Source organism: Oculina patagonica, chromosome 13 (genome assembly GCF_052425735.1).
Source record: "Oculina patagonica isolate OP01 chromosome 13, crgOcupat, whole genome shotgun sequence".
In the NCBI taxonomy this organism is placed as follows: domain Eukaryota; kingdom Metazoa; phylum Cnidaria; class Anthozoa; order Scleractinia; family Oculinidae; genus Oculina; species Oculina patagonica.
This window is the reverse complement of record NC_135770.1, coordinates 21620241-21646102: the sequence shown is the minus strand read 5'-3', so window position 1 is coordinate 21646102 and position 25862 is coordinate 21620241. Positions and strand designations below refer to the sequence as shown.

The 25862-nt window shown below is 40.0% G+C and overlaps 1 protein-coding gene across 1 annotated transcript in view; it reads left to right on the top strand.

Moving 5' to 3' along the window:
* Positions 1-21119, top strand: part of LOC144636248 (uncharacterized) — a 34965-nt gene extending 13846 nt beyond the window's left edge. The window contains exons 6-29 of the mRNA XM_078495408.1: positions 5153-5199; positions 5566-5668; positions 6015-6143; positions 6928-7104; positions 7603-7690; positions 8193-8260; positions 8737-8803; positions 9329-9437; positions 9562-9640; positions 10318-10493; positions 11588-11666; positions 12264-12508; positions 13179-13341; positions 13959-14015; positions 14254-14346; positions 14842-14912; positions 15879-16038; positions 16235-16405; positions 16732-16913; positions 17310-17493; positions 17784-17922; positions 18233-18383; positions 18642-18714; positions 19958-21119. Coding sequence (XP_078351534.1) covers positions 5153-5199; positions 5566-5668; positions 6015-6143; positions 6928-7104; positions 7603-7690; positions 8193-8260; positions 8737-8803; positions 9329-9437; positions 9562-9640; positions 10318-10493; positions 11588-11666; positions 12264-12508; positions 13179-13341; positions 13959-14015; positions 14254-14346; positions 14842-14912; positions 15879-16038; positions 16235-16405; positions 16732-16913; positions 17310-17493; positions 17784-17922; positions 18233-18383; positions 18642-18714; positions 19958-20278 — 3132 coding nt within the window. The 3' untranslated portion in view covers positions 20279-21119. The remainder of the gene's footprint in view (positions 1-5152; positions 5200-5565; positions 5669-6014; positions 6144-6927; positions 7105-7602; positions 7691-8192; positions 8261-8736; positions 8804-9328; positions 9438-9561; positions 9641-10317; positions 10494-11587; positions 11667-12263; positions 12509-13178; positions 13342-13958; positions 14016-14253; positions 14347-14841; positions 14913-15878; positions 16039-16234; positions 16406-16731; positions 16914-17309; positions 17494-17783; positions 17923-18232; positions 18384-18641; positions 18715-19957) is intronic.
* Positions 21120-25862: the final 4743 nt, after the last annotated feature.

Below are 25862 nucleotides of genomic sequence, written 5' to 3'. Positions count from 1 at the left end.
GGAAATCGGTTTCAGAGCAGACAAAAAAATGCTGCCGAGGTCTATATATTACACCCGGTTTTTGAGCTCGCTCAACTCAACCTTGATTTTGAAAATCGCCAAAAAAGATCAAACACTTATAACTTCGTCATTTTGAACAGACAATTGCTCAAATTTTTACATGATATGTATATTTGTTTGTTGTTTCTTTACATTAAGTATGACGTCACAATGTCACGTGGTTACTGCATAGCAACTAAAAATTTAACGAAATGATCACCTTTTCCTTACCGAGGGGAAAATCCACCGACGTATAACTGAATCCAGTGGCTTTACTTTTTGGTATATCAGATAAACTATGCTGCAGATTTTTAAAACTCTTAAGAAGGTAGACATTCAGTTCATTTGACGAAGGCTAAGTCTTTTCGTTGCCTGGTAACTTAAGATGAAAGAGGCTAAAACGAGGGGAGAGACGACCTTTTGCTAAAAAAATGTACTGTTTTTGCAAGCTATATTCTTAGCAAAGTGCTTTAGTGGCACTCCTCATAAAAACATTTCTCGAAGGTTCAATTCAAAGGTTGACTTTCCATGCATTGAAAGCTTTACCAAATAAAATTGCTTCTGAGATATCGAAGTCAAACTTTAGACACCTCGGAGATGCCAAATTTTGTAAAAGACGAATTTTAAAGACTGCCAATCATCCAAATAAACAGCTTTACTCGTAGAAAAGTAATCACACTAGCTCTTAACAATCTGCTTACTAATATTCGAGAGTTCATTTCGGATTGAGCGGATTGTGACTTTGAAAAAAAAAAATTATTCCAGCCCCTCCCTTATTTGTAAATATGGCGTCAACGAAATGACTTTGTGTAGCGGCTGAAAAAACCCAGCAATATATCTTTATAAGGAATGCTTGGCGTGTTTGAATGGTATCCATAAGAGGAATAATCTAAGTAGATTTCAAAAGAAATAATCATGTTATGATTGACTAGGAAAAGCTTTTAATGATATTGAAGGGAGGGGGAAGTCGACCAGTTAGTTCTACCTGTTGTTGAAACTGACAAAGTTCAAACTACCAAAACTTTGGAACCAGACCACTGAGCGACTTGAAACTTGGCAAGCAGTTACAACACATCACATTCTTAATACCAAGCTAATGCAACTGGCAGAATTTTGCTTGTTAAGCATTTTTTTGCCTTCTCTGCATATTTGGAAGTCGAGAAACCGCCATTTTCAAATACGAAAAAAAAAACCGTAGAAAAATCAAAACTGAGCCGATTTCAACCTTTTTTCCACGACATTGAAGCTCTTATAGTTTTACATGTAATGAAAATGTACTTTTGCTTGTGCGCATTATCTGTAACGAAATACCGCTGACCAATACTAAAATTTTATTAAAAATTTAATATCTTTGACATTTCAAGCTGTTTCTTTCCAAGAATTGATAACATACCTCGAGATTTAGTATTTTTTTGGTTTCAAGCTTCTAAAAAAGTGAAATATTGAATCCAAGATTTTCGATCTCTTAATCTCTTTGAAGGTGGAACCTCACAAAATTGCGGTGATTTGAAATTATGCAGTTTTAGTCTTCTTTTAAGCGGTTACATAAAATGCTGACTTAGCAAAATTTGCTACTAATATTTACATTTTAGAGAACGATAAAGACAGTTCTAACTAATTTTGAAAGTAGCAAGTAAAAGAGCCAAGCAAAAAAAACGATTTGAATGATACAAATCGATGTTTGGTGAAGGTCGACTTTCCCCTCAATTTTTTTGTTTGAAATAAGCCGTGGTGAAGGTCGACTTTCCCCTCAGTTTTGTGTTTGAATTAAGCCGTGTCCAGTCTACATCGGACAAATACTCGGACGCATCTCGATTAATGTAAGTCACATGTTAATTGCTCTGTTAACAGATTGTTTTGCCCCGTAATATAAGAGAATTGTCAGGGAAACTGTCAGTGAGATATGTACGTAAGTAGGAAGCTAAGGGGGGGGGGGGGGGGAGGGGGTGGAGGAGCAAAAACGTTCTCAAAACACAAGAATTGTTTGTAAAATGCCCTATCATCTTTTAAGTGTTATTAATTTGATAAAAGGATAACGCGGGGAGCCATAAGTTAAAACCAGTTTCATTAGCTATATTAAATTTGTTTTCAGTTTTGTGTAATTGGTAAAAGAGATCCAGAGTTGCTAACTTATGGAGGAGTACCTAAGGATTGTTGCACTAGGCAACATGGGGGACGAGACCGCTCTGAAAGATCTCCCATATCAAGAAATGGTAAGAGAGCATTGGGGAGGTTTTTGACGAGGGACGGGAGCACCACTGCCAACGGTTAAGTAAATTCATTGGGCAGGCGGCGGATGGAGACCCAGAAGCTCTGCGTTTCTTTAGTCTGGAAGAACCACCAAGTATGAAGATTGGAGTCTTAATATTGCCCCAAATGTCACAACACTTAAAATGCACTTCAGAAGGGCAAAGGAGTGTGCTGCTGTCGGGGACTACATCGGAAATGGGCAGTTGCTAGCTATTTCAAAATCCGTCATGGCCTACACACAGTACCTAGTAACCTGCGATCAGGCTTTCTTTTTTCGCGGCAGAGGGAAGTTCATTTTTCCGTTGACCCCTCCGCCGCGAGAAAAATAACGCCTGATCGCAGGTTAAGTACCTAGCGGAAATTAAACACCAGATGCAGTTAGATGTACCAATCGACGGACAGGACGTTGCTAGTGGATTGTTGGCGCACATACAAAGCCTTAAAATGTTGCGGTAAAAGGTTGAACCACGATGGAAAGGACAACAGAGTGGCGATAAAGATGGCAGCAGTACCACTTACAGCGATGATGGAAGCGAAATCAGCAAACAAAACGCTGCTGACCCAGATTACGAGCCAGAGGGAATTAAAAGACCAAAGACCAAATATCCTTTAAAATCAACATCGTCCCTGCACTAAAGGAAGCAGCTTTAGAACAACACAAACAAGCACCATCGATAAGGAAAGCAGTGTCAGGTGACGTAAACGTTCGTCAAACAGCAGAAGAAAAAATCAGTAGCCAACAGGAGGAGGAGATGCGGAGAGACACAAGAGAAAGTGAAACAACCGGGGGGGGGGGGGGGGAACAAGGCAAGCGGAGAAGCTAAAGAAGAAGAGTCATCATTCGATTAACAAGTGTCCGATCCGGATGTGCAGCTACGAGGGCCCTAACCTGCCGAGGCACTCGTGTTCAAAGCATAAAAAGGAGGAGAAGGAAGTTGTCAAACTTAATTCAATCGCAAGTCTGGAAGAAAAGAGAAGGGGACCGCACCGGAGGAGCAAGGGAAGACCCAGACTCGGCCTTAAAATTAAATGGTGTCCATTTGAAGGATGCAATTTAGCAGCTCATGTCCTGAGTAAAACCTGATTTTCGCGTGAATCAGATCTAGATTTGCCGCTTAAAAACTAATACCAGGATATTAAACTATGATGTACTGCAAATGAAATATTCAAGAATTAAAATATTCTGGATGTTTGATTTCGAATAAATCACAAAAATGTTTCAGATTGTACTTTTGGTGTAGCGATAATAAATGAGCCGAGACACAAACACTACGTAGAGGAAGTAATCTCAAATAAAATATATACATATATCTGGAAGCCACATCAACGTTGATCGATGGGTTTTTATGACCTGTAAAACAAAACTTTGAGTTTTTGGTCCAAGAAACGTTTTTCGTTATAGCTGTCAAACTGTTAAACACTAACATTAAAAACGCGACTGTATGAACACGTTGTATGAATTTTAAAAAGGCGAGAATAATAATAATAATAATAATAATAATAATAATAATAATAATAATAATAATAATAATAATAATAATAATAGTATTTATATAGCACCAAATTCACTAATTGCTTTACAATAAAATATTAATAAAATAATATTAAAAAGTATAATGTTAAAGGATACCGAACGTTTAAAAAGCAGAGTATAATTCCTTAATTCAAATAAACTCAACTGTATCCTTTTGTGATGTTCAATAGTATGTCTTCTTTCGCCTTATTGTGAAATTTTCTACTTGAAAAAGAATGCAGGATTGCTTTCTTTGCTTCATAACAAGACACTACAACTGTTTTGTTACTCATACAAAAAATTGGAGTTATTCTCCTTACACCTCTAGTACGTATAAAATAATATATAAATCGTTTAAAGTTAGACGAGGGGAACGCTGACCTTCTATGAGGGGAAAGTTGACCTAAGAGGGGAAAGATGACTTTTAAGAGGGGAAGGTCGACCTATGAGGGGAAGGTCGACCTTTGCCGAGGGGAAAATCCACCTTGACAGAGGGGAGGGGTATACCTGCGAGGGGGAAGTCGAACTTGGAGAGGGGGGAGTTGACCTTGTCGAGGGGGAAGTCGACTTTTTCCGAGGGGAGGGTCGCCATGATTATAATCATCACCATCACCATCACCACCACCATCACCATCCACCATCACCATCACCATCACCATCGCCATCACCATCACCATCACCATCACCATCACCATCACCATCACCATCACCATCACCATCGCCATCACCATCACCATCGCCATCACCATCACCATCACCATCACCATCACCATCACCATCACCATCACCATCATCATCATCATCACCATCACCATCACCATCACCATCACCATCACCATCACCATCACCATCACCATCACCATCACCATCACCATCACCATCACCATCACCATCACCATCACCATCACCATCACCATCACCATCACCATCACCATCACCATCACCATCGCCATCACCATCACCATCACCATCACCATCGCCATCACCATCACCATCACCATCGCCATCACCATCACCACCCCAACACAACTATTGCCAACACCTCCACCACCATCGTCATCAGCACCGCCACCGCCACCGCCACTACTGCTACTCCCACCATTTCCATCGCCACCTCCATTACTACCATCACCACCACCACTACCACCATCACCACCACTTCATTCACCACCATCACCACCACTTCAACCACCATCACCATCCACCATCTTCACCACACTACTTCCACCACCACCACCACAGCTACTACCACCATTACCCCATTACCTCGTACCTCAACCACTTCTAACAATAACGTGAACCAGAGAAATTTAAAGAAATTAGTAAGGTAATGATTCTTTTGTATTTCAGCCGTCAACTTCGAGGCTTCTTAGGAACAAAGGTCAAGGAGCGCCTGGGTAAGTTATTGAAAAAGTTTGAGTTTGTTTGCGTTGTGAAGGCTTCTTGACTATTAAAGGTGAATAAGCGACTTAGGACGAAAGCATGTTTAATTACTGTGTCCTCTTTCATATTGACAAAAAATTAACCAGTAGGGACACATGAGATTTCAAATTCTGATTCTGCTCTCTAAATGCACTTGATGAACGGAAAGGAAACAAAGAGGGAAGCGCATATTTTTCATCCATTGTCCTTTTTTGACCTGTGTAGAGGGTAAAACCAGCAATAATTTTCCAATTTTGTACCCTTTTGTTGATTTAGATCAATCGTAGATCTCTGCTTGATTTACAGTTAATTCATATCGTCGTGGATGATTCATTTTCTAGGTATTTTGAAGACGTCACGTCAGACGCAGGGGTAGATATGGATGATTACTATGACGGATCAGCTCTCGGTGAAGGAACCTACACATTTGGATCTTCATTTACTGTAAGTTATTAGTTATTTTAAAACCACCAAAATGCCTAATATATGGTGTCGTATTTCCTTTAACGTGGGGTAAAGTTGATGGAAGAAATCAAAATGGCATCTATCTGTAATAATGGACTTTACTGTTGAAAAATATCTACCTGTAGCCTCACCCAAACCCAATATTGCCACTGCGGGCAGGGGAAATTAGTTTCCAAATCATTATCCAAAAGTGTAGTTCCTGTAGCTTTAAATGCTACATTTTGTACTCCTCACTGCATCATTGATGGTATTGAATTGTTATCGTATAATGATGTTATTTCATGAGGTGTGGTAATGGTATCTAATAAGCGGATCTACGTTACAGGACTTTGACAATGACGGCTGGCCGGAATTGCTGGTGACTGCAGATTATGGTGTGAGTAAAATGTTTTGGAACAATCAAAACAGCAAATTCACGGAGTGTACACAGTCCTGTGGCCTGGGCGCAAAGCAGGTACGACTTGTTTTTCTCGAATAAAAATTCTCGACAAAATGTGTAATCCAGCCTAAAAGCATCTGCGAGATTTAATTTGTGAAAAGTTGTAGATCTTGCAAAAAAATAGAGTGACATGATTGTAACTTGGCTTTGAGGCTTTGGGGAATAAAACAAAAGAAATGATTTATTCGTTTTTAATTGAATTTGGGAGAAAATTGGCCCAAAATTGGCCTATCTAATTGGCTTCGACGGATTGGGTAATAAAACAAAAGAAATCATTTATTCATCCCTCAACGTCGATGTGATAACTTTTCAATTATTTCCAAGAGCCTCGGAGTGTAGTTAGAACTTTTATTATCGAAATTGGCCCATTTGCTATTACTTTGGTTTTGCATTGCCTCGCTCTGGCTGTAGTTAAAAAATGTCGAGCCATCTACACAGCCAATTCAGCCAATTGGATGCAACACCAAACCAATCGGGGTTTGGTCTCACGCGTTTTCTTTTACTTGGTTTCGGCTGTGTATTTGGTTTGTATTGTCATTGGTTTCGTTATGACTGGCCATTAAAATTGTTTTGGTTTTAGTTATAGCGTTTAACTGCCATAAGTAGAAACTTTGCTGTTAATAAGTTACATCACAGAAACTGTGTAGGACGCTATTCTGCATAAGGGATATGACATTTGGCACACGTCTGCAGAAGAAAGAAAGTACCAAAATGGCCTTTACTGTTTCAAAAATTTTATCGACTCTTAATTGTATACAAGTGCTTACACCATTCAACAAGGGTTACCTATTCGTTTCAGAACGCCAAGGGCCATGCAATAGGAGACTGGGACAATGATGGCTACCTCGACTGGTTTTCTACCGCCATGTGGCAGAACCGTAGTGAATGTTCAATGTCTGGCTGCATGTATGTTGATAGTGGAAACGTGTTATTCCGTAATCGAGGAGGAAAACAGTTTGAAGAAGCCACAGACCAGGTGATATAACTGTACTTTATGTTTCTTCTTTAAGCTGAGTTTTTCTTTTGATATTCTAAGATAAAATAAAACTAATTTTTGATTTCTAGGTACTAGGATGGGCACCTAAGATTTGGTATTAATTTTAACCCAAGATCGCCACTCAAGATCACCGTCATTTTAAACGAAGATCACCATCAAAACTGTATCAAAATATTCCTTGCGTTATCTGTAAATCTTGGTGGGAGAGTTTTGTGTTTGATTAATACTGATTTTTTTTTTACTCGAGAACGTATGGATTATCTGCTGAGTTCGACAGGGTTAAACCCCGTGTTGTTTGAAAGTCTATAAGGAGCTGGGCCTTTCATACAGTGCACTGAACAATGATTTCGACAAGTTTTGTCTCCAGAATTCCCTTCATTTTCCATTTCCATTTCAATGAAGATGATGTCCTTACTATAATACTTTACACCACTACCACCACCATTTATCTTGCTGTTGGTTGGTCTTGTGTGCTAGGCTGGTGTGGAAAATGGAGGTTTGGCATGGGGAGCAGCATTAATGGACTTTGACAACAATGAATTTGTGGATTTCATCTCAAGCAGTGGTACGTCTGTTTCTATGAGCAAAATGGTGCAATGTTTCTATTTCAAGTGTTGATAGTTTATTTAAAATACAGTGCAGTATAGTCGGATGAGCTGAGGAAGATTATAACGAGAAACTTGACTTATTCATTCTGGAGAATCATAAAAATTCAAACAACCAACTTAATGAACTAATAAGGTCCCGCCTTAAGAAAGTCTCGTGATAAGCTAAAACTCGTTGCTAATATTGATTGATTGAGAAACTGAGCCAAATAAAGAGCATAGCATCGGGCAAAGATAAGAGCAAAGCCAGCACATCATTGCTTTCGACTGAATTTAATCGGAAACTTACAACATAGCGCGTATGTTGCGCTTTCAGGAGTTGTAAGCTCATTTGTACGGCCTGCTGTCGGTACGTAGAGGGTAGAACGTAGACCTGCTTTCTTTTAATGGAAATATCCAATATTTAGAACAGACATTTTCACTTATTACTGAACCCCTATTATTATGCCAAAATTTTGTTAGGAAGTGACTTTAATAAGATGCACTTGTGGCAAAACCTTGGCTCTGGTCAAAACGGAAAAACCCAAGAGGTATGTGCAATTTAACTGAAAAAAGTAATGACTCTAACAAAACAAAATTTTTAGAAAACTATCCATTAGGAAGAAATCTTCTTCCGACTGCTAAATACTCCCTAGCAGGGGTAAAGCCTGATTTTATTCAAATCGCGGGATAAGAGACATACATCACTTTTGTTTACCCTCGGATTTGTAGAGTAGCTTATACAGCTAATATCTCCGAGCATTCCACAGTACACAGCACAATGGGCAAAGACCAGACCACAACACCGGGAACTCCATGCCCTTCTTTTTACGATCAGTGCGTGGGTTCTTTAACGTCCCCTGCTGACCGTGACACTGAAGATGCAGGAGACGGGGCCTACAGTTTATCGTTCTTATCCGAGAAGACTAGAATATCAAACCATTTGCAGATGTCTTTGCAAAGGCAAACGATCCTATATTAATTTAATTTATCCTATATTATTTAAAGATCCTATATTAATTTTCAGGTGTCTGCTTTGTATGGACTAAGTGGCACAGGGAAAGGACGAGGTCTGCTCAAATGGGACTATGATGGTAAGACAGTATAGTAACAAAACGAATTATTTCACTACATCAGTAATAAAGCCACATTGCTTTAAACTTTTGTTTGAAAGTCGCGAAATGACAGCGAGAAAGAAAGCTGATGACTGTACTCGAGCTACTTGAGAGACATCATCGGTATTCGTTTGTTTCCGGTTTTCACATTAGATTTAAATTGGCCCAACTGGTAGAACCTTTGTCTCGTTAGTTGCAATGTTTCGCTGCTATTGTGACGCTACTTAGCATGACAGCCAACAGTCAAAACAGAACGTCAAAAAAATCATCAACTAGCTCATAATATCTTGATACATCATCGAATTCTTGTCAATATTACATGGTAAGGTGGTAATTGGCATAACTGAGGGAAAGTTAAAAAGGAGAACTTTACAATAGTTCCAACCTGGACCTGAAAAGGCGTTACAGGCGTTCAGGTGATGGTACCAGTTCTTTGTATTAACATTACGCTGAACACCGGATGAATATTACCTACATTTTTTAACCCTTTTATCTTGTGTGCAGATGATGGCGATGAAGACATCATAGTTTGCAATAACGTTGGAGCTCCATTTTTCTACCAATATCAACAAAAAGAGCCAAACAACTGGATAAGAGTACGTGTTGTACAGCGGTACGTTATTCATCGCTTTCACTCGTTCCTTTTAATAGATCTGTTTGCTTTGACGTATATTCCAAACTGCCAACTGAATTTTACATAAAACTGTTATGAAATTATCCACCATCCATTCTTCCAGGTGCCTCAAGAATGAACATAAATTATGTGACAGCCTTGGTGCCCGTGTGCAAGTTACGATGGGAAATAACCACAAACAGGTACTTGCTTATCTTGTCGTCCACAATGTCTGTGAGCTGCTGTCTCATGCAGTTTCTACTAGAGCTGAATCGCTAAAGCTGAGACGCACTTCATTCATGTTATATCCTTTGACTGTGAGCATCATAACGCTCGTCAGTTACCTTAAAATTTAGAAGTTGGCCATTGTTGGAAGTGAAAGTGTTAAAACAGCACTGACGTCATCGACAAAACTATAAACTCAAATTAACAATATAAAGCTAAAGAAATTGCCTCTTGTAGAAGGAATTTTGAAAACTACAACAACAAGAACAGAACGAAAACAACAACAAATACAGCAGGCAACAACAACAACATCATCAACGACAACAACATGCCAATTACAATTTAGTTGTACTTCCATTTAACGGTTACTTTTGAAGATGTATGTAGAAGCATACGAAACGTCAAGTAAAAGGTCTATTTTTTTCCAACAATGCGTTTGTCCGTAATGTTCATCACCGCAGTTTGCGTGTCTTTTTTACGATGGCCAAAGAAAAAGAGTATTTACGATAACATGCCACGAGCTTATTAAGCGTCGTTGGAGGGCAAATCTTCAAGTAATCAGTTAAAATTAACGATTGAAAGCTCTTGACCTGGTCTTGAAAAAGACATTTTTGCATTATAAGCTCCCTTCCGACAAAGCTTTCCTTCTTATTAGGTACAAGAAATCGGTTCAAGTACACACTTCCTGGGTCAGAGTTCTCGTGCCGCTCACTTTGGACTGGGGCGAAACAGCGGTCAGGTGACTGTTAACGTCACGTGGCCGTCCGGTGTCACGATAACGTACTCTGACGTGCCTCCTGATACAAGACTGCGAGTAGTACATCCCAACAGGTAAATATTTCATTGGAATCAGCTGTGACTGACCTGACTTACGAAATAACTAACGACTGAGTTACGGTACGTAGAACAGGGAGCCTAAACAATGTCGATGGGACGCCGAAGAAATTAAAACGCCAAGCAAAGAATAAATTTCAAATAGAAATATGAAAAATCAGGGCCCGATTATATGGGGAACTTCAGCCCGGGCTGAAATTTCAGCCCGGTTTGCTGGGCTGGAATTTTGTTGCTATTACAGGGAGAATTTTCGCCCGGGCTGAGCACTTTTAAAATTGAATAATTATCGTGGCCGCCATTTTCTTTCGTTGAAAACCACCACTGCGCATCCGCAAGCTAACTTTCAGCCCGGGCTGAAATTGAAGACGCGATTACATGAGGTTTTTCAGCCCGTTTTCCCGGGCTGAAATTTCCAGCCCGGTTTCAGAAACCGGGCTGGAAATTTCAGCCCGGGCTGTAATTCGGCCCGGGATGAAACTTTCTTCAGATAATCGCAGACGTGTTTTTAAGAAGATTTGTTTTGGATGCCGGGCTGAAATTTCAACCCGGGATGAAATTCGCCATGTAATCAGGCCCTTAGCCATTGAAGTTCATGTTCTATAATTCACGCAAGATTTGGTAATTTCACGTTGTTCTTAACGCGCGTGCAGAGCTATTGTTCTGCTCATTAAACCTTTTGTTTGGTTGCGTTCTCGTTGCCGTTGCCGCCGTAATTAAGGACGCACCTGTGACGCGCTCAAACGCGCGTGTCAATTGACCTTACTTGCCTCCTTCTAGTTTGCTTTTGGGTTAATGTCTCCAGTTCAAAAGAAAAGAACTAGCTTCTACTCTTAACACGCATTTGTCCAAGTAAAAGTTACTAAACATGTTAAATTGCAGCTGCGGATAATACACTAGGAAAATAACCGATCTTAAAACTAGACGAGTGAACGAATTTACGTTAGGAAAAAAAGGTGTCGTGATTGCTTATTCGTCCCTCCTCTTGTCTTTAGCCTCTTTCAGATTACGATGTCCTTTGACAGTACATTTATATTATAGGAAGTAATCAGATGATAACAATGTTTGGAATCTATTTTGAATTTTTCTTTCAGCTCTGATTCTGGGAAAACGTTTCCATACTCGTCGCTTGACAAATGTTTCTCTTTGTACGTTACACAGATTAATCAACAGGTAGGTCAAATACTTAAACAAATTGAATTATGCGAAACAATTAATTTTGTTATTTCTAGAAGTTTTCTTGACATGTTTTGCATCACGCTAAAGCTGATTTAGTTCTAGAAGTCCCTAGATTAGAGTTTACTTGATGGAAATCATACAAAGTGTTTCAAAGAGATGTTCAAAATGATAAATGCTCATAAAGTTTAAATTATTTCTGGCACTTGAAGAAGTGTTGATCGCAACCCAGTTTAATCATAGTTAATAGCGAAAAATGGTTAGGAAGCCCGGAAAAGTTCTTAATTCTATGTTTTTGTTCGCTATTTTGGGGGCTGATCCTGCACAAAACCTGACAATATACAATAGGTGGTTACGTGTGTTCATGCAACTAACCAATAGAAACATTGCTATTACGTAATTCATGCATATGGTCTAGTGTATAAGCGCAAAACAAAAGATGTTCTTTCCAAAATAAATCATGGCCTCTTTTTTTTGCTCCTTTGGTGTTTGCCGGGCCTCGTAACCATTTCCCTCTATTAACTATGGTTTAATGTAAAAAATAGTGTTAAATGCGAACAAAGGATAACAGTTCAATAATATTTTTCTCTTTAGCCTTCAAAATCAAAAGTCACCATAAATTCAGATGGGAAAACGTTGGATTTGAAAATAAATCTTGGCGTAGAACACACGGACCTTGGCAACGAGACCTTCAAGTACACGGTGGGAGTATTACCTAGTCCAGGCGGACAACCGCTGACCACCAGTACCACGTCTTATGTTGTGTTTACACAAAGCACTGCGAGCGAATGTCAAGCGGGAAGGAAAATAGGTTCCACGCCGAGTGTAACAGATGATAGGTAAGAAATGGATGTTGTTAAATTGATGATTCTTTACCTTGCTTTAATCATGTTAATTGGTGCAGAAGAGTATTTTAATATTTTAATACTTTTAAGACATTAAAATGTCTTTCGTTATTCTAAAGGGATTGAAATAAAAGAAAAATAACGAAATTGAAGCCTGTGTTCGTACATGCAGTTTTAAAATTTTGAGGATACTCTCTTAGAAATGGCATATTTTTTCTTCGAAACAATGCCCTCTTTGGGAAGATAACCAAATAATTTTTAATCTAAACTCCCTTCCCCTTTTAATATTTTGCTTAAAGTTGAACGTTATCAGTAATTCAGACAACATTGACCAGCCGGTGAAACGGGGGGGGGGGGGGGGCACAGGGTAAAAATGTCTAAAATGACTTTATCAATCAAGAGTGAATATTAATTTCTGGAATCGTTTACTCCGTGTTGTCGAGTGTTTCATGTTATCTGCTTTCCTTCTAAATCAAAAAAGGCAACGTTTCCAAGTACGTTTACAAGAAAAATACAGGCCATAATATTCCAACCCTCTTACTTGTGTTTTGTGTGTTTTGATATGGCTATAAAGATGTACGTGTAAACCTTAGTAAGCAATTTTTATGCATAATAACAGCTCAAATACGTACGAACTGCGGACCTATGTTCTTTTGTATTTTAGACGTCTGGATGGCACCTCGAACAACAAAGATCACGTGTTTTGGGGTGCAGCGCTGGAGGACGTGGCACGTGATGCACCTGCCATGTACGCTGACGGCATCGCTCAGCCCGCGGGCGCTAACAGGCCCTCTCCGAGAGAAATAAGCAATGAGCTTTTCCAGCAGGTAAGACTCATGAGAAAAGGTTCTCAACATACACGGTCAGCCTCTGTGGTTTTCTTGTTTGAAATGGTCTCCCTTGGGTATGGGTTTGGTGACCGCTTAGTTCGGACTGTTAATAAAGGTTTCCCACCAAGCTGTTTCAAAGAAATGTTCATTCGCAAGGACGTCGACATCATGGTCATCCGTGGAACGTCTGTTGCAGTCGTTCGGTTTTCAGTGAAATCATATCATATTACAGTCCATTTGCACAAGCGTTAACCATTTCTTGAAAATACGCTTATTTAAAGTGACCGTTGAACGCAGGCCTAGGACATTAAAATACCCCAGCTGAAACTTGTTAAAAGCGACCGCGCCCACAGAAAAGGGTGACAGTTAAAACAGGTAGCGTGAACAATAAATATATGTTGCAATTCCCAAGAATTTGTCAGGGTGGTCGCTTAATTCAATGCCGCTTACTGTAGTTCTGTCTTCTCTTCGAGAAAGTTTGTTTTCAGTAAAAAAGGAACGCAACTTACTCCAGGTCAGCAACTGGCTATCGTACTTATGTTTGGTACAAGAACAAGAAAAAATGTAAGGTTTTTACAGCGGCGCTAATAAAAATGATTTGTATATTATTGCAGATTGAATCCAAGATTAGCGCTCGCCGACTCAGTGATTTTCATCCGAATTTTGGGCAGGTAAGAAATCCCACATGGTGTCTAAAGAGGGGTTCTCATCTGTCTGAAAGGGTTTGTTAGAGTGTAAACAATCAGCGGTATGTCCTTCAGTTTGGCGAAAATTTATCACTCATTCGTGAGGTGACAATACGACGAAAGCGTGTAGTAAGACGAATGTTACATTATGGCAGTAACATGTGACAAAATGATAACCACACGGCCACTTTTTGACCCTCGTTGTTTTCTTTATTCTTTACAGTTTCTGGCGCATGACACAGATTCATCACCTACGCTGTCAAGTCGCGATTTTGATATAATGAGTGACGTCTTGCTACCTATTCCAGTTCCAAAGGTCAGTTTTGAGAATCTTCTAAATGGCTTTTGAACGTGTGAATTGCTTGTGTGCATACCTACTGCGAACGCAGTTCATGTAAGACATGTTATGACGTCGTAGGAAGAGCTGACTAGACAATTACAGTGCTGGTGGCTGCCTCGACAGCTTGCCGAGGATTTATAACTCTTTGGATATCTGGTAGCCCCCGTTCTCCTTTGATAGTTCACTTCATTTATAGATTATCTCCACTTTTACAAAAACAATGACAACTACAAAAATAGCAACAACAACAACAACAACAACACACACAACAACAACAAAATATGAGGCGCCGTCCACACTAATCTCTATAAATTTGGGAAAACGCATATTTTCCTCTCCGGTTTGGCGTTTTAAGAGCTCGGGACGCACTGTCCCTTACTGTTATATTGAAGCTTCTGTTACCATCCATGGAATAAATGACTGGTTCTTCTGTTTAACAAATGCTTTCTTTTTTACCTTGTCTTGATGCAGGGAGATATTCATTTTGACAGACAGAACGAAGGCAACGTTTACCTTCCTTTCGTGCGTACGAACTTCAACAGGTTTGAGAACTGTTTTTTTTAATCCTTAGTAACTTGCAACTCGTACTTTGTCCTTTTTTTATTTCTTCGCTCATAAACAAGCTGTGAATATTTACTTGTGGAAGTTAAGTTTCAGTGGGGTTTGGGTTGGTAGGCTTTCGCAAAGTCTCACGTGAATGGCTCGCCACTTTTCCAGAGAACAATAGCACCAGAGGACCAGTAGAATTTCAACCTTATCAAAGCTGCCACATTACTTAGCTGGTGACGCCGAATATGCCAGGTAGTACATCTCTCGTCCGCCAACCCTTAAGGCCATGTCACACGACGCAATTTTTCCTGCAACGTGCAACGCAGCAAACGTTGCATTGCAAGTTGCGAAAAAATTGCACGTGTAACACCCCCATTTTCGCAACCTGCAACGCAACAAAATGTTGTGTTGCAAGTTGCAGAAAAAGTTGAACTATCCTCTACTTTTCGCAACGTTGCGAGACAAGTTGCTGCGTGTAACATATTAAGCGCAACCTGCAACGCAATTGTACTGGAATTAGCCAATCGGAGTGCTCAGAGCCAATCGTTACCGCTGAGATTTTAATTATTCAGCCGGCGCGTTGCAAGTTGCGAAAGTTGAAAGTTGCAAGTTGCGTGGGTGTGACACCTCCTCTGCAACATGCAATGTTTTTTAGTCGTCATCGTTGCGTTGCAAGTTGCAGGAAAAATTGCGTGTAACATGGCCTTAAATTACCCGGACGAGAGACTGTACCGGGCGCAGGCAATCTCCCGAATCTTCCAACTAATGATGCAGAAGAGTAGTCTTATTGCGTTTGGCTATTCATTGTACAACATTCTTTCGTTCTGACTCTAATAACGTTATTTTTAAAAAAGAATAAATGGGAACAGCTAGATTTATTATTATCCTACTTTTGATGCTTTGGTCGTAGTCAGGATGTGGCCAGTCATCTTAGATATATTGTTGTTATGTCTAATCAGGTGCACAGGCCGACGTACCAACACTCCAAGGCAACAAGTTAATAAACTAACGTCGTTTATCGATGGCTCTGTTGTATACGGTGAAACAGAAGAAAGGAACAAGGCTTTGCGAGAATTTAAAGATGGAAAGATGAAAGTTGGGCTAGGAGATCTATTGCCGGTAAGTTGTCGTGAATTATCGTTAAAATAAAAGACACAAATTAATAACACTGTTCTGTATTATTGTCGCTTATTTTAACTATTTTTGTTTCACAAGCATGTTCAGAAAAAGTTTTTTAAATAAACAATGAAACGTAAAGTAAACAGGTGTTTTGTTGCCTACATAGTAAATAAATATTTCTGTGTATGGTAAACAGGAGAACACAGAGGCTGTATCAAATGACAACCCTGTTGGTCGCGATGCAAGCCGTCTGGTGGCTGCAGGGGACTCAAGAGCCAATGAACAGCCAGGACTGATTGCACTTCACACTCTCTTTGTGCGGGAACACAACCGACTCTGTGACGAATACAAAAGCAAAAATCCACAGGTAAATAAGTAGTCATTGTTGATTTTGCTACGACAAAATGCTGAACCCAATCCCATTTTAATGACGGCCAGTGGCATAAAGCTAAAGAAAGGCCGGCGGGCGAAAAATGGGGATAACGAGCGTGTTCGAATAGAGAGAAAAAGAGCGCGTGCGCTCTGACATTATACGAGTACTGTTAATGATAATGATAACTGTTTTTGTCAGAATGTAAAGAGCAATTTTCAAAAAAATTTCTAGTTACCTATCAAAACCCAAGACACTTGAAAACTACTGTTACCATTTGTAGAAACGTATAATATCTTGTGTTTATCTGTTCTATTCCCCAGGCGACAGATGAGCAAATATTCCAGGCCGCCCGTCGCCTAGTAGCAGCTGAGATCCAGGCCATCACGTTCCGTGAATACTTGCCAGCGGCTTTGGGGAGCACTCAGTTCATACCTCCTTATCAGGGGTACAATAAGAGCATAAACGTTGGTATGAGCAACATGATGTCAACAGCAGCTTTCAGGTAATAAAAGCCCTGATAAAATGCAAAATTTATGCCAAATTGATGTAGCTTTACCATAACACGAATCTCATTACACGAATTATTATATGGTTTAGAAAATTACTTTATGGTGATTGGCTGAGAGCAGTCAAATTTAACGTCAATTTTTAATTTGAACTGCTGTCCAATTAAATGCGCACGCTTTTCTCAGTTATATATAAAATAAAATGTGCAATCGGAGGAAAGCTTGACCAATTAAAGATTTACACTACTCGTGATATTTGGATATTGCTTCAAATTACACCTGCCTAAAAGGCTCGTGCAAATTTAAAAAAAATTTCCAAATAGCACTCGTAATAAATCTTTAACTGCCATCACATTCATGCGATTAACGTAAAGAATTTTTTTCCTCCTAAGGTTCGGTCATAGTCAAGTCAACACTCACTTGTGGCGGTTTGAAGAGGATGGTACGATGTCTCATTACGGTCACCTCGCTCTAAGAGATGTTTACTTTTCTCCTGAAAGAGTGTCGAGGGAGGGAGGAATAGAGCCTCTCTTTAGGGGTGCGGTCAGACAGGCTGCTCAAGAAGTCGACTTAAAGGTTTGTAATTAATGTTCACCTCGCGGCTTTGAGGATTTTTAATACAATTAACCTGCAATTGAAATAACATTTTTTCGCCTGCTAGTTACCTAGTTTATGATCAATTGAGATAGGATTAACATGACTCTTGTCAGAATCGTCATAAGTCATCACTTATGTAGCATACTATTAGGAACTTCCTGCTTGTAGTAGAAGATCTTTAAATGATATTGCCTTTCCTTTCCTTCCCTTTCCTTTTCTTTCCTTTCCCTGCCTTTCCTTACCATTCCATTTCTCCCTTTTCCATCTAGATGGTGGATGACATGAGGAACGCATTGTTTCCATCTGGTCTTAAACTTGGTTCAGATTTAGCGGCTAAAAATATACAGCGCGGAAGAGATCACGGCTTACCAGATTACAACACAGCGAGAAAGGCGCTTGGTTTGAAAGGTAGTGTTTTTAAAATACACAATGCGTGCATCATTCGCATTCATGTTACATCAAGTAGCGCAGACGTCTGAATACATCCATGTTTTCCTTGCTTCTTTTAGTTGTTTGTTTATGTTGTTTGTTCGTCTGTCTGTCTGTCTGTCTGTCTGTCTGTCCGTCCGTCCGTTCCTTCGTTCGTTCTTCGTTTCGTTCTTTGTTAGTGCGTGACGTATTTCTTTTGATCTGGAAATCACGACTGTTTTCTTCACTCATCTTTTAGCCGTTTGAACTGTCAAAAAAGTTAATTAAATTTAGCCTTTTTTCATTGAAGGGCTCAGCACTTTTTCGGAGATCACCAAAGATTCCAAGACTGTTACAAAAATGGAGGATCTTTACCAAGACATAAACAATGTTGACTTATGGGTTGGAGGCTTGGCTGAGGACCACGACAGTGGCAGTGAACTGGGACCAACTTTTAGAACGTAAGTAATTCTGAACTTGCAGAAAGAGTTTTGGACAGAACTATAGGTTTATATATGGTTGGTGTTATAAGTTAGTTTGAAAAGTGTAAGTGAATATCAATGAATATGTACCGCTTCACCCTTCATAGCCATACATGAGCTAAATTACTTGGTATCCAGGCTTGGTATCCGCGCCTTAGCTCAAAGTAGCAAAGCTTGCTTTATGTGTAGCAGAAAAAAACGTAGAGAAAAAGTAATGCACAGAATTTTTTTTTTCAGAATCCTGATGCGTAACTTCTTGAGAATTAGAGACGGCGACCGGTTCTGGTATGAACGTTATCTTACCAAGGAGGTAGCTGTGGAGCGTTAGTTAGGGCCTGTTTACATGATTCCGGAATGACTTTCATTCCGGAACGAAACTCGTTCCAGAATGAAGTTCGTTCTGCATTTACATGACAGAGTCGACCGGTTCAACCAAAGGCATTTTCACGTGCGCGGTTTTCGCGCGAGATCAAAACAAGGTGGCGCATGTTTCGCGCGAGATCAAAACAAGACGGCGCATGTTTCGCGCAAACATGTTTTTGTGCCCATTTATTGCCGTATCTGCAATTTTAACGAGTAATTTGTCCATAGAGCTACTTCTTTGGGCTAAACAGTAAATGCTATTACGTTTTTTCGCTCTCAATTCAAACTGTGGAGTCCGTATGCAGTTTCATGAGTTGCGATTTCATCTCGGAACGAAATTCGTTCTGTGTTTACATGATACCAGAATGAAATGTCATTCCGGAACGAAACTTTCATTCCGGAATGAAAACCGGAATGAACTCATTCCGGAATGACTTGACTTTCGTCTCGGTATCATGTAAACGATTATGTAAACAGATACAGACAAATGTATGGGGATGGAATGAACTCGTTCCGGAATGAAAGTCATTCCGGAATCATGTAAACAGGCCCTAGTTTATTAATTTTTTTGCATGTATTGATACTACAAATGATTGAGATTCAACCGCGGTTAAACGACAGAAATATGCAAAAAATACGAAAAGTACTTCAAAGATAAGGTTTTAATTTTCACAGTTCAAAGTTCGATATATAACCGGTATCCTGACGATTTACTAAGTTTTTTGGAGATTTACTAAAAAATCGACGTGTTTGAAAATAGCGATATGTGGACTTGTCGGCGCCATTTGCCAAAGCACTTTGGCTCGGATGCGGAACATTTAAAAGGTAAAAACACTCGTTTACCTGAGGGAACGAGAATATATTTTACACTCAGCAACTATTTATCTATCCTTGCTCTTATTAACACTTCAATATGAACGAAATTTGCCGAAATAGAGAGAAAGCTGGCTGACACGTTTGACCGCGGTGAAGATTGAGATGGATGTCGATCTAAATTAACGAATTTAATTTAATTGCTTTATGAAAGGGTCCATGTGTTTATAATTTATGGCGTTGAAAAATATTCTGAGAGAGTAACCCAGAGACCCCCCTTGTCCTTCATCAACATTTGCACATGTCTCAAAAGTTGTTATCTTCATATACATGTATACATGTAATTTTAACGTTTAAAATTTTGTTTATATTGACAGGAAATCGACAAGGTCCATTCCCTCACGCTTGGCAAGATCATCCGCCTAAACACTGGATTCAAGAGCGCGCCAGATAACGTGTTCTTCTCCACGGACTACTGCACAAGCGTAAAAGATTTTCAGTGCGTGCCAAAGACAGACTCTTCTGTAACCAAAGCTAGCACAAGCAACACCACGAGAAATGCTTTAATAGCAATAAGTGTAATAATGTTCGTGGCCATAGTCATACTTGGAGCAGTTTTGGCTTATTTTTGGTTCCGTTCCCGGCCGACAAAAACGAAAGTTATCCCAGTCAAGGAAGCATACCCTAATAATCAATAGGACAAAGTTGACAGGTCTTTCAGTCAGGATTGTGTTGCAGTCTCTGTGTCTTTGTAGTTTGTAGTTTTCGTCCTAAACGACCAAACTTTATTGCAAGCTTAATATTTTTGATTCAATTGCGTTATTTTCATTTACTATTTCAATTAAGGCCCGGCAACTAAGTTACACTAAGCGCAAAGAAAAATACACGGTGAAAAGCCAATAGAATTAAAAGACCAAAAGATGTTCACAAGAAAGGGCCTTATAGTGGTACATAATTAAGAGGCCTAAAAGGTTCTCAAATTAGGGCCTAATAGCAGTACACGGTTGAAAGAGCAAAAGATTTGCACAAGGTAGGGCCTGAAAGAGGTATACAATTTAAAGGCCAAAAAGGGACACAATTATAGTGGCCCAATATAGTGGTACACAATATGAGGGCCAAAGACGTTCCTTGCCAATAGAGTTTCACAGTTGAGGACCCATTAGAGATACACAATAAAGAGGTAAAAAGTGGTATTTAACCAATACAGGAGCACAGTAAAAGTACACAGTATAATGGCAAAATGGCGGTATATACAGATTCAGAAATGGTGACAGTATATACTGCTTAGGCTTTGTTCTACTTTCGATATTTATAGCATGAATGACAAAAATATAATCGTGACAATACCATCGTCAAAGAAACGTTAAAATATTTATTGCACATCCAATGTATATAGCTCAAGGTGATGACTTGGAATCAAGTGAGTGTCCAGGACGAGTTGACATATGTAACTATCTAAAGATTGTTGCTGTCTGGTGATTTATGTACAAAAACATGATGAACACAATAAAAGGAGTGACGCGTGACACGTGTTGATAATGTTGTCTTTGATAATAATAATAATAATCTTTTATTAGGAAGCCTTCATTCACTATACAGTGGTTTTCAGAAAGGTCCTAACTAAGATTAAAAATACTTAATAAGACTATGAAAAATGAAAAATACCTAAGAATTAAAAACTATTATTAAAAACTAACTTGAATACAAAAGAAAGAATTAACTAAAAAACCTACTTAGAACGCTACGCTTAAAATTTACAAAATCAAGTGCATTTCTAGTGTCTCTGTCTAGGTTATTCCAGTCTTTCAGAGAGTGATAACACACTCTCTGCTTTCCCCAATGCTTTCCCCCTCTCTGCTTTTGCGCCAATACGATTTTTATTTCATTTAGGCATTTTGCCATTGGCAAAAGCTATAGTCAACTGCCAATAGTTCGCAATGAAAGCTTTTGTGGGAATTTCAACACGTTAGACACCATTGTAAGGAATTCCTAACTGAGCTGGGGAAATATTACTATAAATGATTTGCAGAGTATCCCCGGCTTGTGATTCAAACGACAAGGAAGTGGCAGCCATGTACGTTAGTTTTTTGGATTTAAAGGTAACTGTACATTGGTTTATTTCTAAGCTGTGAACTGCAGTAATGCTTAGTGCGTTGGACTCTGGATCGAGCGCTCCAGGTTCAAGCCCTGGCCGGGGTCACTACGTTGTGTCCTTGGGCAAGACACTTTACTCTCATAGTGCCTCTCTCCACCCAGGTATGTAAATGGGTACCGGCGAATTTACTGCTGGGGGTATCCCTGCGATTGACAAGCTGCCCATCCGATGGGAGTAGAACTACTCCAAGTCGCTTCATGCTACGAAAACCGAGATAAGCTCAGGTCTGATGGGCTACCAGGCTCGAACACAGACTTTTACTTACCCAAAGATGGCCTTTGTAAGTGTGTGATGATGAAAAAATAAAGAAAAAAAAAAACGTGCGAAATTGCTGTGTCATATCGTTATAGCTCATTAGTATTCAGCACGCGAAGCAGTCCCCTACTTCTACCTTAGGCTTGAGTTTGATCCAATAGATCAATTAACACGATGTCTTGTCGTGCTATCTAATTGGAGGGCGTGTTATGTAACATTATTTTACAAGAAAATAGTTAAAATGAAACGTGCAGAGGAAAAGTCTGCATACGAGCCCAGTTTCCCATCCGGCCGAAGCTTACCCCGGTTTCAGTGGCACGAAGCAACTGGGAGTATTTCTAGTACCCCCTCTCCTCCCCTCTTCCCTGGATGGAATGCAAGTAAAACTGTAAATACGTGATTCGCTGACTGCAGAAAATTCGCTTCCGTTTGACTGTAGAGCAGCTTAGTCGAGATTTCTCAAGATCTTAAGAGGGTCCTGCTCTTAGAATCGCCTGTACATATGCAAGATAAAAAAATCGATTTAAATTCAGGATAAACAAACTTGTCAAAAATCTGAGGTCATTTATTTTTTTCGTCGCCTCTTCTGGCCCTCGCCCCTCCCTTTTTCCGTCCCTGATTTTGTTCTCCTCCCTTTGCTCCGCTTAGGTCTCCTCTTCTTCCTATTTTCTGTTTTTGTTGTCGGCGGCTTATACACTGAGCACTTGGCTACTCATTCGTTCGTCGCATTCTCGTTTCCCTCATTTCTCCCCGAACTTTTTTCTCTCCTCATTTTACTCCCGTCATCACACATAATTCGCATTTTTTACCTTAGCATGCGTGGCCTGCTTCGTCACTTTCTTTCCTGTGTGCCTCCCCGTTCGGTACACTTTTGTGGGAACAAACGTTGCCCTTGACTCTTTTCTTTTTTCTTCCTTTCACCTTGGTTGCATCTACTGGAAAACTATTGTCTTTCCGTCTCTTCTGTGTTTTGCCACACTTGTTGGAGGGCTGCATCCGCCCGGAGGGGGGGGGGGGTCACTCCCTATATCCATACGGGGGGCTCCCCCGGGACCTTTTCATCTTAGTATAGGGTGGGATTTCAAATGTAGGTATTGGGGTAGGGATATCATTTAGTTTTTAGCCTTTTCGAACAGACGCACGTTAAGGCTGAATCATTTATATCGCTCTAATCCACTTCCTTTTCAGCCTATGCCTTCTTTTAGGTAAAAGGGTACCTTTTTTCGTAACGGGGTGTCTTTTCTGTCAAAATGTCTATAGGGTAAGGGGTTGGACCTCGGGGCGGAGCCTTCCCGTACAAAACTTTTTGAGTAGCCCCCCCCCCCCCCCCCCGTGGATCCAGTGCCACTAATCCGGCTAATGTTAAATGTGTCGTTGTGGGAAGTTGCAGAAAAGTATCCAAGGCCACCTGGGTACCTACCGTGTTATTGGAGACTCTCTATTAGATTGTGGGCGACTCGTACTCTCTCGAGCAGGTAAGCGCTTAGTATATGTTTTGTATTTTAAAATAATTGGTCAATTGTTTGTGTGATCGCTGACTTTTTTGCGTTTCCATTTGAACAGCTTAGTTTTAGAAGAAATTTTCGGGCCTTGTCTAGTTAAGGTCGCTATGCACAATCTGATTACAAATCCGGTACTGTGTCACACTCTCTTCGTCACGCAAAAAAAACCATCAACCTTTCCCAGGGAGGAAAGGGGCACGGAAACGAGGAATCCTTTACGACGATATGTCTTTCTTGAGTTCCAAATATGCTTTCTTTTGTTGATGCTTTGTGTTTCTGTAAGTGCGGGATATGAGCAGACAGCAGTCGAGAAGCGAGTCCTCGGCCTCCTTGGTGCCCTGGTTGCGTAAGATGTCCGACACTCTCTAGAAAAACCTGTTGACAGTGTAAATGGTAGCTGAAAAAGAAACTATGAATGCAATGGTGCCCTTTTAGCTGACGGCACGAGTGAGGCAGTGTCGGCACCCCTGATCAAGGCCACACCTTTGAAGTGCAAGCCCGTTACCCGAAGGCTGGGCCTTAAAGACAACTAAAAGCTTCCCGTTTCAACGACGCCCAGAAGAGTTACCTAGAAGAAAAATTTAACCTTGGGCAGCAACAAGCAAAAACAGATCCCAACGTCGTAGCACGCGACATGCGATTTGCAAGAAATATGGATGGCACGAAGCGTTTTAAGAGTGATGACTACCTCAAGCGCGCAGCAAATACAGGGGTTTTTCTCAAGAATGGCGGCGAAATTGCGTCATGGTCAGCTGGATCTTCTGGAGGAAGACATCAGAGCAGCAGAAGAAGAGCAGATGATGGACGACACACGGCAAGCTATACTTGAACAAGTGCAGTTGCTAACCAATCGTGTATGACAACCTTGATATTTGTGCCATGTACAGGGAAAAGCGGCTGAAGCAACTCAATATTGCAATGCTCAATACAGTGTGCATTTATTTTGACATTTCTACAGAGGGATTTAATTCCAAGCGTAAAGCAGAGTACATTGCTGTTTTAAGTGAGCTTGCCCTCGCTTGTGACTGTTGTAAGTGGATGTGAAACTGACTTGTCCCCAGGCCTCTGTGTGTAAGGCGAAAAAAATATTTTATTGAACGAAGCATGAAAAATTTCAGTACTAAAAGGTTGTGCTTCTGATGTTAATGAAAGTAAGAATAATCAGTTACTGCCTTCAAAAGACAAGAAAATAAATGCGTGTTTGAAATTACAAGAGGACAAACATGTTTCCTTGATTTAGGATATCTATCATGTTAAAGAGAAAAAATGATTTACGGAGGTATTTTTCCTACAGTTTGTTAGGTATCTTTTGCCCAAGATGCGAATTAATTTATTGAAGGCAAAGATAACAAATCGTGTCGGTGGAAAGAAAAAAGGAAAACTAAACTAAGGATGATTATCATTATAAATATTATCCTGTGTCGCACCTTTTCAGAGTAAAGAACTGGGGACAAGAAAAGGGACCGAAAGCAAAGGGTTTTTTATTGTTAAAGCAAAATTTCCACTATAACTTGCTTTATAGCCTTTAAATTTAGCGTTTTTTTTTCTTTTTTTTTTTTTGAGTCGTTTTTCTTTACACTACAACCCGTCCCCCACCTCCCCAGTCTTCAGGGTGCTTGGGTACCCTGTCTGTGGTTAATATGTAACTTGAGAACATTCGCCGACAGTTTATGAATTTGTAGAATGGACGCATTTACGTTACCACTTCTCGTCAAAATAGGCTCGATAAAGGTAGGAAAATGTGTAATAATTAGTTACTATCTATTCTTCGATTTTTAAGGAAGATTTATCTCGGTGGTGATTTATAAACTGAGATTCTTGCGGCTTGTCGGACCTCGCAACCCCAATTTTTAGAATTGTAATCATACGTGCTAAGAAGTTCATTGGGCTTATTTTTACTGTAAAAAAAAAATGATCGCTCGGTATTTGGGAGACTAAAAAACTATTTGACGGGGATAGACTGGTCGAACTTAATTCTGTGCGATAAAATCGCAACATGAAAGGTCAAAATGTCAAGGTCGCCGCTCTCGACCTTTTACCCAGGCTAGCGGTGGAAGATGGCCTTACAGTGGCTTTTTGGCTCACGAAAGCGGGCAACTGGCGAGCGTATAATTTAAAATTGAAAAAACTAAATTCGGATCTGAGCGTAAAATTGGATGAATGCCGCCTTTGCTGCTACGGATCATATTTTTTTTTTCCGAGTGGTTGCCGATGGCGCTTCGGCGGCCAAATCCGAAGAGTCGTCTCGACGAAAAAATAAAAATCGAAACAATCTCAGAGATACATTTTTGAAACAAGTTAGTAAAGCCTTTATCCTGTCAAATTTGAGAAAATCGATTTTATTTATCTTGCATATGTACGGCGATCCTA